Source organism: Scomber japonicus, chromosome 17 (genome assembly GCF_027409825.1).
Source record: "Scomber japonicus isolate fScoJap1 chromosome 17, fScoJap1.pri, whole genome shotgun sequence".
Taxonomy (NCBI): domain Eukaryota; kingdom Metazoa; phylum Chordata; class Actinopteri; order Scombriformes; family Scombridae; genus Scomber; species Scomber japonicus.
In genome coordinates this window covers 11,920,144-11,932,939 of record NC_070594.1, presented here as the reverse complement: position 1 = coordinate 11,932,939, position 12,796 = coordinate 11,920,144, and the positions used below count along the sequence as shown (strand labels likewise).

General features: G+C 41.0%; 2 protein-coding genes across 3 annotated transcripts in view; both read right to left on the bottom strand.

The window, feature by feature from the left end:
- Positions 1–7,259, bottom strand: part of ccdc85cb (coiled-coil domain containing 85C, b) — a 49,285-nt gene extending 42,026 nt beyond the window's left edge. For both annotated transcript variants that reach the window (XM_053337253.1, XM_053337254.1), the window contains exon 1: positions 5,785–7,259. In XM_053337253.1, coding sequence (XP_053193228.1) covers positions 5,785–6,502 — 718 coding nt within the window. In that variant the 5' untranslated portion in view covers positions 6,503–7,259. The remainder of the gene's footprint in view (positions 1–5,784) is intronic.
- A 441-nt stretch (positions 7,260–7,700) lies between these two features.
- On the bottom strand, positions 7,701–12,764 carry LOC128377316 (cholesterol 24-hydroxylase-like). Its single transcript, XM_053337245.1, has 15 exons — positions 12,601–12,764; positions 12,447–12,524; positions 11,576–11,657; positions 11,294–11,367; positions 10,977–11,063; positions 10,612–10,750; positions 10,353–10,469; positions 10,105–10,267; positions 9,710–9,775; positions 9,540–9,612; positions 9,375–9,459; positions 9,071–9,181; positions 8,693–8,781; positions 8,549–8,615; positions 7,701–8,439 (listed from the first exon to the last, which is right to left on the bottom strand). The coding sequence occupies exons 1-15, from the start codon at positions 12,747–12,749 to the stop codon at positions 8,290–8,292; spliced, it is 1,530 nt and encodes a 509-aa protein (XP_053193220.1). The 5' UTR covers positions 12,750–12,764; the 3' UTR covers positions 7,701–8,289.
- Between the last annotated feature and the right edge of the window lie 32 nt (positions 12,765–12,796).

Here is a 12,796-nt window from a genome sequence, read left to right as displayed (position 1 = left end):
TTTTCATGTTCTTTCGTTTTCCTTCTTCCTGTCTGTTCCTCGTTCAGTGCAGCCTCATTCCTGTTGTGTCACTAGTAAGAGAGAGACCCACTTCCTCTTTTGTTTATCCAGGAATGTGGGACATCCTGACAGGCTAGCTTTTCACTGACAGTATACAGCTGAGAGTTCCCCCATGGCTCTTTATGCACGTGTGTGTGTGTGTGTGTGTGTGTGTATGTGTGTGTGTGGTGGGTTTGTGTGTCTACTACATTATCTATGTTATCAGCTGGCCAAGCCTCACACGGGCTGATAACATGCTGGGAAACGAGAGCCAGTGAGTCTTAAACTTACTCATAACCTGATGTGACTTGGTTTCGGACACAGTGCTAACATATTCATTTTAGCAAATACAGTCATTTAATTTTAGTCACTAATAGTATCTGTTGTTCTTCCTTTGAAGTTGCTGCAGGGGTGACGTTACGAGAAACCAACTCAGCATCTTGTAAGACAGAAACATGAATGTGAGTGTGGACAAACAGGATATCAGCTACAGAAACATCCTATTCCTGCTAGACGCCCTCTTTATTTAGACCCGCAGACAAGCCACACAATGACTTGAAACCACAGCCGAGAGGAAAACACCATTGTGTTGTTGATCCTCCAGTTTCCTTTGAAATGAAAAAAAGGAGCTCACTCAAAGAAATGCAAGGCTCACTTTACCGACTGGCTATGATTGATTGATGTTTATTTAAGAAAAACACAATATACAGCACAAGATATCAAAATCCTGACTGGTTCTCTAAGAAAATTAAACTATACTCTCAAGAGATACTTACATTCTGAACTTGCCCTTTGAAAGATTATTGATGAAGCAACTCAGAAGAATCCAATGCTACAGTTACATATGAATGTATCAAGGCAAAGGCACTGACTAATCTGTTACTATGATGAAACACACATACACACACACGTGGCCAACTGGCAGGGCTGGTTTTACAGTTTCATTGTGAGCTTATAGGTCATGTCACTCCCCAGGGGTAAAAGAGGAGGAAACTGAAACAAGAGAGATGGAGAGAAAAGCCTCTAAATCAGAAAGGAGAAGAGTTCACACACACGGTGGCACCCACACACATGTTGATAGGACAGGTTCTGGTTTAAACATGCAATTTTATGACTTCTCAGTGAGGTAATTAGGACTAATTTGAACCTAAGTGGGTAGCTTTATAGGGTGACTCAACAGAGTGACTAAACATAGGAAGACGTGGCCTCTTAGGAACAGCCCAATTTACTCAAGAGAACAAACGTAGGAAGCCAGTGCAAGCTGTCTCCTTTGATGTGAAACAACATATTAATCAAATTGGTAGGAATGCATTACGCTGAAGCTTGAATCTCATTCTCCAGTGGATTTCTAACATATCCAACTGGTTTCTGAGAGCCTCATGCAGCTCAGTGGTCTGATGAGACTCTGTGGTAAAAGCATGGTCACGCCATAAAGTGGCTTTGCGAAATGTACTCGCAAGCAAGCTAACCATGAACATGCTAGCCAGCTGGGACAAGCCAGTGTTAGTCAGCCACAATGGCTCCCCGAGTTTCTTCCTATTTCCTCTACTGGGCCACTTTCCACTCCTTTGGCATTTTGTTCGCAGGATTTAATCATCTCCGCCAGGGGTAAGCCAGGAGGGGTTCGTGCGTTTGCTCGTGTATGTGTGTCCCGTATATCTGCCTGCAACTAAACTCACATACTAGTGGACTCATCAGCCTAATATTTTTTGTGCAAACTTATGACTGTATGCTCAGGAACCTTTCGTGTTTGCAGTGATTATCAATTTTTGAAAAACCTATTTTATAATTCAATTCCTTATGAATCTATTATAAAGCTTAGACTTTTGTCTTTTCAGCAGTCCGCACCATTTTACAACAAAGTAAAATAAGGCATTTACAGAAATCTGCCAGGCTAAAAATAAGGCTTACCTTGTCTGTTGCAGGCCATGTTTTGACCTTTGTTGGAACCAAAAACTGGCATCCATAGAAAAGTTTGAGCTTATCTGAACTGGAGCATCTGCTGATTCATTCCATAACCAGTATATTATGATCTACTGAAGTTAGGCAGAGATACAACATGAACAATGAATCCCTGTTTCTGTTATCTTTGCAGCCATCTTGACTTAACACACCAGGTGTACTCTATTGAGTCCACTCTTCTTTTTTTTTCAAAGAATCTCTTAGCTAACAAGCTTGCTAACTATTTCGTTAGCTTGTTCACTAATGGGACAATATTTGAAATTTTACACTTGATTCAAAAGATGTATCATCATAACTATCTGCAAACATTTTGTCTTTTCTGGATAAGTTTATAGTCTATCATTGGACACTTAATGATATAAAAGTGGAGCTAACTATCTACGTTAGCTTACTTCCCATGTAGACTCTATAGCTTTCTCCTCTAAAAAGGTCACCACTGTGTCTTAGCTCTCCCAACACAGCTACTACTAACTACAACTATTTGCCAAATCAATGTTTAATTTACAATATGTTTTATTTCCCTGCACCTTACTAACATTAGCAAGTGGACAGTATCTTACACTGAATGACTACAACCAAATCAGTTTCTTCTATGTCAAACTAAATAAAAAATGCTTTGTTGAGACCGCAAGTCCTTCATCATATTGGTTACGTCCTTTATTGGTCTTTTATTGGTTACAGCAGGGTTTCCCATACAATATCAACATTGCCTGATTGCCTGATCATTTCTCACTTCTTCATCTGAGTCAGAGGCACCTCACTCTCTGGCTTATTTAGAGTCATTTTAACTGTTGAGTTAGAAACATTGTTCCTCCATAGCCATTTGGCCAAGGCAATGTGTGAGGGTGTGTTAAAGGTCAACAAGCATTATTGCAGAGAGGATCTTTATCAGTTCATCTGGCCAATGTCAAAGCAGCACTTTACTGTCTCGCTTGGCCACTTTGTCTTAATGTCATGCAGCTATACTCCGCCCAACACTGAAGGTCTGTTTCTGTATGGCACTATAAAAGGGGGGGGGGGGCTAATGCACACTCTTTGTGACAGCATCATATTTCAGAAAGTCTTTGAGTGGAATTGGGTTCCAGACCACCAAAAGTGAATGCAGACGTTGAAAAGCCCAGAAATAGAAGTCACTATTACAGATTATGAAACACAGTAGTACTCAATGTAGCCCCCGCTGCCGTGTCTTTTATTTTCTTCAGCACACAAGTTTTCACTCTATTCTCACATTACAGCACACATCTAGCCCTAGTAAACATGCATTCACACAGTCTGTATCCCCTGAGGGAGAGGAATGGTTGGTGCTGGTGTGTGTGTGGGTTGGGGGTGGTGGGGTTGTTAACCGTGTCAACGCACAAGAAATTCAATTAAGCAGACAGCAGGATGTCCCCCGAATCCCAACCTCATTTTGGTTCAATATGCCCTGCAACACTCCACACCACTCCACCCCCAAAGCTTCCCAGCCAACCCCTTACCACCGTTCAGCCACTCCCCCAACACCACCAAGACCCATTGAGGGCCCTTTGCTGGACTCCCCTTTCATACACTCCTCTCCCAGTGCCTCTTTTTCTTCTAAAGAAATGGAGATTTTCTAAATTTGCATTAGCCAAAAAGATGAACAAATGTTTTTTGTTTTTTTAAATGGCTGAAAAGATATGAAATTCAAGAGTCAAACAAGTTTGTTAGTTTTACTTTAAAGACAGATTTCTCCTCCTCCTCGCCTTAGTGTGTCTGTGTGTGTGTGTGTGTGTGTGTGTGTGTGTGTGTGTGCGTGTGTCTGGCACCAAGACAGATGCTGTTCATTTAGCACTTGAGCGGCAATCCTCGAGCTTGTCTCCTAAATGCCCAGGGGAGCCACTGGCATTTGGACAGCATTAAATAAAGCCACTCCACAGACCTCACACCGCGGCCACGTCTGACCTCACAACATGGTCACTCCACTCAGATTTCAACCAGTCAATTGAGTCAATCTGTGCGGTTACAGAAGACCAACTTCTTACAAGTCAGTCCTGTAGAAACTAGTGCTGACCTGCAGGCAATTAAAATTTTTATCCAAGCAGGTTTTTTGAGAATTATTCATCAAGTGGAGTGATGAAACACTTATTTCATCTGCCTGCATCCGGGTACAGCCTATACCAGCTTGTGTAATAGTAGATTATGATCAATGTTGTATCGCTTTGTCTTTGTTTTCATCAATTGACATCTTGGGTTATTTCACAACACAACATCAATACGAGTTCTGTGAGTTCTGGTTTTTTTTACCCACGGGGTTGTTCGCAATTATGTAAAAGCCGGAGAGATGCTCAGCTTTGTTTAGGAGACTAGACAGCATCGATCAGATTGCGATTGCATTGCTGTTAACAACAAAAACAACAAAATAAACCTTTTCTCAATTGAATCAGGTTTTTTTATCATGCTAGTCATGTGACTCTATGTGTCTGTATGTCATTGTCAGTGATGAACACACGGAGCCACAGCCTCAGGGGCACACAATGTCACACATGTAGCAAAACAACAGCTTAGAGAGGTGCTAGGCCGCTACCGACACAATATTGATGTTACGTAATGACAGCCAAACACCGCCCAAAAATGTGTGTGTTTTTGCGTGTGAATCTATATATATGTGTGTGTGTGTGTGTGTGTGTGTGTGTGTGTGTGTTTCCGGATTAAGGGCTCCCTCATCTCTCCCTCATGCATGCTTCCGTCCTTTTGTATTTGTTACCTTCACGGTTTTCACACTGCACAATTACGGGAATGTGATGGATAACATGTGACCTGATCTGATGTGAAGCTGCTTGCTTTAATCTCCTATTCCCTGCTTTTGCTCTGTACTTGTACATCAGGATAATATGAAAAAAAAAATGAGTAAAGTTTCAACTGGATAGAGGATTCCCAGAATTTATTCCTCTCGCCAAACAGATCATGGCGAGTTACCAGCCCATGTGCTAGCTAAACGAGGCTTAGTATTCTCCTGTTCCATCATAGCATTTTCATCCCCCCTCGCAGCTCTCAGCTGTGTATTTAGGTCTTAAAGCAGGGACATTGATTTCTGGTCCCACGCCATGCATTTCTAACAGTCCCTAAGCAGACATGAGTGCTCTTCCACAACCAAAAGACAACAATGATAATCAGTGAACGACCCTCCCTCTCCTCCCAAAAAAAAAAACAAAACAACCCAAAACAAAAAAAACAATCAATTTGCTGAGCCCCCTCTAAAAGCTATTAAGATAAGCCCTACTCCTTAAGGACCAAAAGAGCAGTGACCTAAATCAGTGCAGATTCAAATGATGGAGTAGCGTGGGACTGAAAAGGCCACTTAAGGATGCTGCGTGTGCACATGCGTATGTGTCATAATCACCCCAATCAAGACGTTACTGTGTGGTAAAACCAAGCCCCCCCCCCTTGCTAATCCTTCACAGCAGTTTTGATCAGCATATGTTGTCAGTGCAATCACAACTATGCAACACAGCCTGATTGTATTATCGATGAGAAACAAACGCTACAAATAAATTAAATGTAATTTCAAAATCCCCAAACCAGCCTTGTTTGGAGATCTTTACATGCAGCTGGAAACTTTCAGAGTATTCTTTGTGACAAAAAGGTGAAAATAAGATCAAAGGGCCAAAGAAACAATGTTGGGTGGAATGCACTAGAACCTAAAAGTTTTTTAATTAAGAACTCACATTTGAGCTGATTGTTTGGACTCTTTTTGTGTGGTAAGCCTGCATGCAGATTATGTGACAGCCAGGTGTGTGTCAAGGTGGAGGCAGTGTATGAACTCACCATTGAGTCCATTGGGGATGCTCCTGTGATGGTGCGGTGCTGACAGGTCGTCCATGGACCTCCTCATGGTGGGGCCCAACTTACTGTGCTCTGAGGTGGGCTTGTGTATGTGGTTGTGGTTGTGGTGATCAGGACTACCAGCACTACCTGTGCTGGACGTACTACTCCCATCGCCGACATCCCTGACCGTGCCTGTACCCCCGTTCAGGTTGGTCAAACTGGACTGACTGTCTATGGAGCTCCTCGACCCTGCTCCGTTCCTCTCCTCATCCAGCATGAGGATGATCTCCTTCAGCTCTGTGTTCTCCCTCAGCACAGTCTCCTGGTTGGCCTCCAGTTCCTTCAGCTTCATCATGTAGGTGCCCACCTCCTTCCACATGGCACTGGCAGTATAGCGGCCAAAGCGCTGCCACTCCCGGGACAGCTTCTTGCCCTTCTGTCGGTCATCGTCCAGGAAGCAGCAGAGCTCCCGGAGCTCATGGTTGTCGTCCTGCAGCTTCTGGTTGATTTCCTTCAAGCTGCGGATTTCGTGCAGGTGCACCTGCAGCCGGCGGTTGATGTCTTTCATCATGTTGCCATGCTCGATCATCAAGTTCATTTTCTCGCCGTCAACCCTCCTTAATCTCCGGATCAGCTCCTCTTTGCTGCACCGCAGCAGCTCCTCGTCCGTCAGCTGGCTTAGGTCATCCCGGGGCCCCTCGGACGGATTTTTAGCCATGACTGCCCTGGCTGAGAGTCTCAATTCGTTTCAAGGGTGGCTTGCAATTAACTGTCGAAACTCAATTAACCAAGCCTCAGTTGCGGAATTGTGTTAAAATAAGAATGCATCGTTCAAAGTATGAAAGCATCGTACTATTTTACTATCCTGTTTCAAAAGCCAATAATAAAAGAGCAAAATATTAACGTGATGCTAGCGCAACCTGTGCATGAACTGATACCCTCAATATATTTCTAAAGGAAAATCCTTTATGGATCTGGGAATGTAGTGATGGTTACTCACATTCCGTCAATAACGAAAGCACATGCTTTGTTTTTTTAAAAATGATAACCAATTATTTTCAATCAGGTCCCAGATGCAGAGTCCTGTCAACACAACACACCGCGTCCAATCGCAATGTGCGCCGTCTCCGCTGGACATCGCTCCATTCAAAACGATGGGAAACAAAAAAGCAAGAAACCTGAATACAAATTAAATCTCGTTTCACACGAAAACGGCGACCATTGAAGTAAACGCGACACCTCTCTCTGTATATAAAAGCCTACTTTTCTCAGCGGCAGTGCGTTTCACCGTAAACGACGCTCCTTGGGTGAAGCCTCTCTGCTCAGGCTTTGGTGGGTCGGTGGACGGAGGACTCAAGCCTTTTCCACACAGCTAGCTCGGAATTAGCAGCGGACCCCCTCCTCCTTGTCCAAACACTTTGGTTTGAAATCATTCAAGAGGATTGCAGCCAAGACGGCCAATCAAGACGTGGGAGAGGAGTGGGCAGCAGGTAGATGAAAAGTGCGCTGAAGACTCACAAGGCATAAGCTCAGCCCTCTTAAAGGAACAGTAAGACATGTTCAGCACTTGAAAAATACATATTAACCATTATGTTTAATAATAAAAGTTAACTAGATTATAATGTAGGACGTTTATTTTATTTTTAAATTCCATAATTACATCAATAAAACACATTAATGCAGCTGCATTTAAAGTGGTACGTTTAAGTTGTCACATCCATTAAACTCAGTTAGACATGTATTTGTTTTTCATTACTTTATGACTTTTTAAGCAAAGACATTGTGCAAGCAGGGAGATGCATAATACAACTGTAATTTTCCCAATTAGCCTACTGCTTCAAAACGAAACCACCGTAAAATTAAAATTAGTATTCAACTACATCCCTATTCGCCTCTTAATATAATTTTTCTTTCAACAGAATGTCTGAAAAGATGAAAAACGTTCAGATGAATAACAACTTCTGATCCTCTGAAAACTGCAGTTAAACAGGTGCCTAGATTGTTTTTACAAAGTCACAGCGCCTCCCTGTGTACACTGTCAGTAAAAGACTAACATTGCAGGTTGAGGACATCAAAATCACTGCATGGAAAACTGAGCAAGAAATAAAAATCAGATTTTGAGGTATTATATTAATCATCAGTATATTAAAGTTCAAAATAAAGTCAGTATAAAAACTCTGTGTCAATAAAAGTAGCTATTATGGTTGATACAGTTTCATCAGTGTTTTTTTCTCATTAGTATAAAAATATGATATTCAGTAAGTCAATTTAGTGTTATAGGCACTGGCTCAGTGGGTTAAAGAGCTGCAAGATAAATGTACAATCATCATGATTTAATTTGTATATATTGTGTTTTCCTTTATTACATGTACTGCACAGACTATGTTCTTTACAAAGGATGAGAGCACAGAGCGGTAAACAGTAAGCTAGAATAAAGAAACCAAGCACCCAATTTCACCACAGGCAATGATATGATTGCTTCTCATTTCATGATACTCTAACCATTTATTTCTTGTGATTCCTGTGATTGATAAGGCACACCACGCCACTCTTTGGTCTGAGAGAGCCAGTGTCCAGGATGCCAAAGGACTGTCCCGGAGTCAGGGTGAAGTCAAACCTCTGGAGCAACTTGGCCATCACCACTTTAGCCTCCATCTGTAAACACAACACAACCCATTGGGTTAATTCAGTGTGTTTATACAGTCTGTGGTACTGTTGGTGTGTGTGTTGATTATTTATAAGTCTTCATGTCACCACCACCTACCTGAGCAAAATTCTTTCCCAGGCATGCGCGTGGACCAAGGGCAAAGGGGTAATAGCAGTAATAAGGCCTTGTAAAACAGATAATGGGCAGTTAATACAGACCATCTTCTTTTTTTGTCTGGGGCAATTTTGTAATGTGACTTACTTGGGAGCATCTGGGTGAAATCGATCTGGATCAAATGTAAGTGGGTCCTTGAAGAATTTGTCCATCCTACCATTCACATAGGAGCTAAGCTGTATTTCAAAGCAACGTAATAAACGTTTTAATAGTCAAGTCAAGTCAAAGTCTTTATTGTCATTATATTGTGAACAATACAACGAAATTAAAACTGCTGCTCTAATAGTAGGTATTGTTTGTCTGTATTCCAAAAAATTTGAGTTGTGTTGTTGTGTGTGTGTTCTTTAAGTGATAAGTACAATCCCTAACGTATATAAAATAGAAACACACTCTAAAAGTTTTTTGGGTTCTGACATTCATATCCTACTTTCAAGGTACAAACACATTCAGAAGTAAATTACTCACAAAACAGGTGGTTCCTCCAGGTATGTGGATACCATCAATGACAATGTCTTCAAGTAAATCACGAGATGTGCCTGGAGCTGTTGAGTACAACCTCAGGGTCTCTTTTAACACCTGGGGGGAGGTTACAGTGTGAGGTACATATCTTGAGTCAGTTACTTACTACATGAAGCAAGTCATAGATCCTGGTTTAGCAACTAAACTGCAGATGGCGCCATTTCCCAAAAGAACAGAGTGAGTAAACACATGATCATAGAATGCTTCACCTTCAGAAAGAGCTGAGATATAATTTTCCTATAACATGTACCTGTCCGAGGTAGACCATTTTACCGAGATCGTCATAAGTTATGTCCTGTTTCATCCCAATGACATCATCCACCTCTTTCATCACTCTGAGGAATAAAGCAATACTCAAGAAATTTGCAGTGCCACAAAGACAATCTGAAACTGTTTTCACTTTATTAGCTCTTACTTCTCCAGTATATCCGGGTGTCTTGCCAGTTCCATGATGCAAAAAGCCAGTTGATTAGCTGTTGTTTCTTGCCCTAAAATGTTACAAATGACAAAATGAATATTTCAAATGGAGCACAGTGGCATCATAACATTCCAAGATTCAAAGAGTGTTCAACAACATGGTCTCACCAGCAATGAAGAACGTCACAAAATTGTCCAACATCAACTCCTCATCTTCTTTAGTCATGCTTTCCTCTGAAATAATAAGAACATGGGATTGAACAAGTCAATTCTAGTCACCATGTTGGAAAGTCATTTAAAATGCAAATTAAATGACAAATGATCTATTTATATAACCTATCTACTGTATCTACTTTAACAGGTGGTAGCTTAAACTTTAATGATGAAGTTTATGATGCACATATTGAGATGTGGATGCTTATATTTTATGTTTTTTACTATTCTCTACTTACTTAAAAATCTAAACTCTGTTCTTATCCAGACCATTAAACCTATTTTTACAATTGTCTTGACTCTGTTACAACACACTGATAAACTGTGTGCTGAACTTTAAAGACCATAACCTTTGCCAGCAGATTTGATGATTTGTGTGAGGATATCCTTGGGTACGTCATCGCCATTTTGCATGGCAGTCTTTCTGTTCTGGATCCACTGAGCTCCAGTTGTGCGCAGCAGGCGGCATGCTTCCCTCACTTCATTCATAATCGGTCTGTTCTTTGGGTTAAACTGGAAATGCAGGATTTTTAAGATGTCACACAAGGTTACAAGGTTTCCATACAAACTTTAGAATAATCCAAGGGTAAAGTCATACCTCAAAAAACATGTCTCGTACATAGAGCACCATCCCTTTCAGACACATCTCAATGGCTTTAGGGAAAGGTGAATCATCATTATTCTTCAGCAGTTCTAAATCCACACCAAAAGCAACCTGAAAAGTTATCAAGATAAGAAACATACATAATGAGATAGTTACAGATTGATTTGACAAACTTTTGATAAAATGAAATGAAAAGTCCTGTTGGACCAGAGCTACTGCATAGGGAATCGTAAAACAGACTATGACACAATACCTTGGCAATAACATCTAGAGTGACACAGTTGACAAGGTGGAGCATTTTGGCCTCCGTTTTTTCATCTGCAACCTCTGTAAGTTTACTCATCAGATTCTCTGCCCTCTCATTGAAGGTGCCCATTAAACCTCTCAGATACCTGGAAATAATGGTAGTTTTAGAAAATGGAATAGCACAGCCAGGACATACTTGCAAGCCTCCACAGAGACTCTGAATTAGGATAATTCAGCCCAACAAGCGAAAGGAATTTAAAATGATTGTGATTGAAGTACTGGATATAAGATAAAGGTTGGGCGCATACTCAGTTCTGTCTCTTATGCAAAAGATAATGATCTCATCTCGACTTAAAAATGTAAATAACTCACAAGCTGCTAAAGGCCGGGTCCATGATCCGGCGCTGTTTATACCATAACTCATGGTTCTGTGCTGTTACCAGGCCATTGCCTAAAAACCTTGAAGAGACACATGGAACAAAAATCATTTCTCATTAAGTGAATAGGATTGTTAATGACTGCATATAAGGGAACCTGCAAAGTCACTACCTAGGTCTAACACAACAGACAAATGTACCAAGACAGCTTGTTTCAATTCATCTTCCCTTTTTGACAAATTCTTCCTGAATTCATGGCTGTATTCTTTAGATGTAGACAGTATAAAAAGTACAATTAATCTGATAAATTACCTTTGACCAAACAGGTTGAAGAGTCTCTTGTAGAGAAATTTAGCTTTGGGGTACTTTGGGGACATCAAGATTTCCTGAAACCAGAAAAAAACTTTAAAAAAGTGATGCTTATACAATGCTACCATGATATTTTCTCCAAAAGGCTCAATAATTGGCACTCTATGGTCATTTTTTGGCAAGGATTTGAAGCATGCATGCCCATGGTGCATTAAACACTATTTATTGTGGAACTGATGGCTTAGGTATGGCTACACAAATACTTTGGTGAAGTGAGGTGTTCACCTTGGTTGCCTCTGGACAGGTAGTGGTGATCATAACAATATGCAGAGCATTTATCTTGACAACAGGTCCGTAAGTCTCACACCTATAAGCAACATATTAGTTACACGTGAAATTCTCAGCCCAAACTGACACAATAACAACTGAAATATATATTTAACAAATAAAGATACGTGAACACAGACAACATAGAGTCGGGGGGGTTAAATTAAAGGAGAAACCAACATGAAGTGTCTTAGTATGGGTTTGGGCCGCCAGAAGAGCTTCATTGCTACTTTGCATTGATTATACAAGTCTCTGAAACTCTACTAGAGGGATGAACACCATTATTTCAAAAGATACTCCCTCATTTGGTGTTTGAGGATGGTGGTGGAGAACTCTCTCTAACAGGTCAGTCCAAAATCTCCCATAGGTGTTCCATTGAGTTGTGACCTGGTGACTGTGAACGCCATAGCATATTCATGCCCTATGGATGGGGTCATTTTCATCCCCGAGGAGACCACTCCCATCAGGGTAGATGTTTCATCATGGGATCAGGACAACTTTGTATTGATTTTCATTTACCCAAATCATGCCAGCAAAATGCCCCCCACAGCATAACAATCAACCCTCTTTCAAAGTCACTTAGATTTTTTCCTCTTGCCTTCTTGATACAAAAAATTGGCTTTTTTTTATAAGTGCCACAGAGCATGATTGGATAATAACTGCTTGTTTGTGCCACTTATTGCATCTGTGTGGACGCATTTACTTTCGTTATGTTGTTAGTTATGCAACAAGCCAAAGTCAAATGTTGATCACTGATCTAGCTACAGTATAACAGGCGTTAAGCATGAAGTTTTTCACTAATTTAACGCATTATTACGCTTGTGCTTACCATTCCAGCATTGTGTCGTGTATAATTCCTCCACTTCTCATTACCCTGAAAAACGTCGGTGTATGTCCGAAGAGAAAGCTGCAGGTAGATTTTTAAAAAGTGTCAGGTAATGTTGAGATATGTTGGTGGAATTAAAGTAACCCACTTAACTTACCTGTCTCTCGGTGGCCCGGGTATGTGGTCATATTTCATATGAATGTATTTAATGTACAGACAATAACCGAGGAAAGCTACGAAAAACAGGAAGAGGAAAAATATAAACGCTTGAGCGATCCAGCTTAAAAACACTTGAAAAAATGCCATTTTAACAGTGTGCAAGTCCACAGTGAAGTGTATGCGGAGTGGCGTTG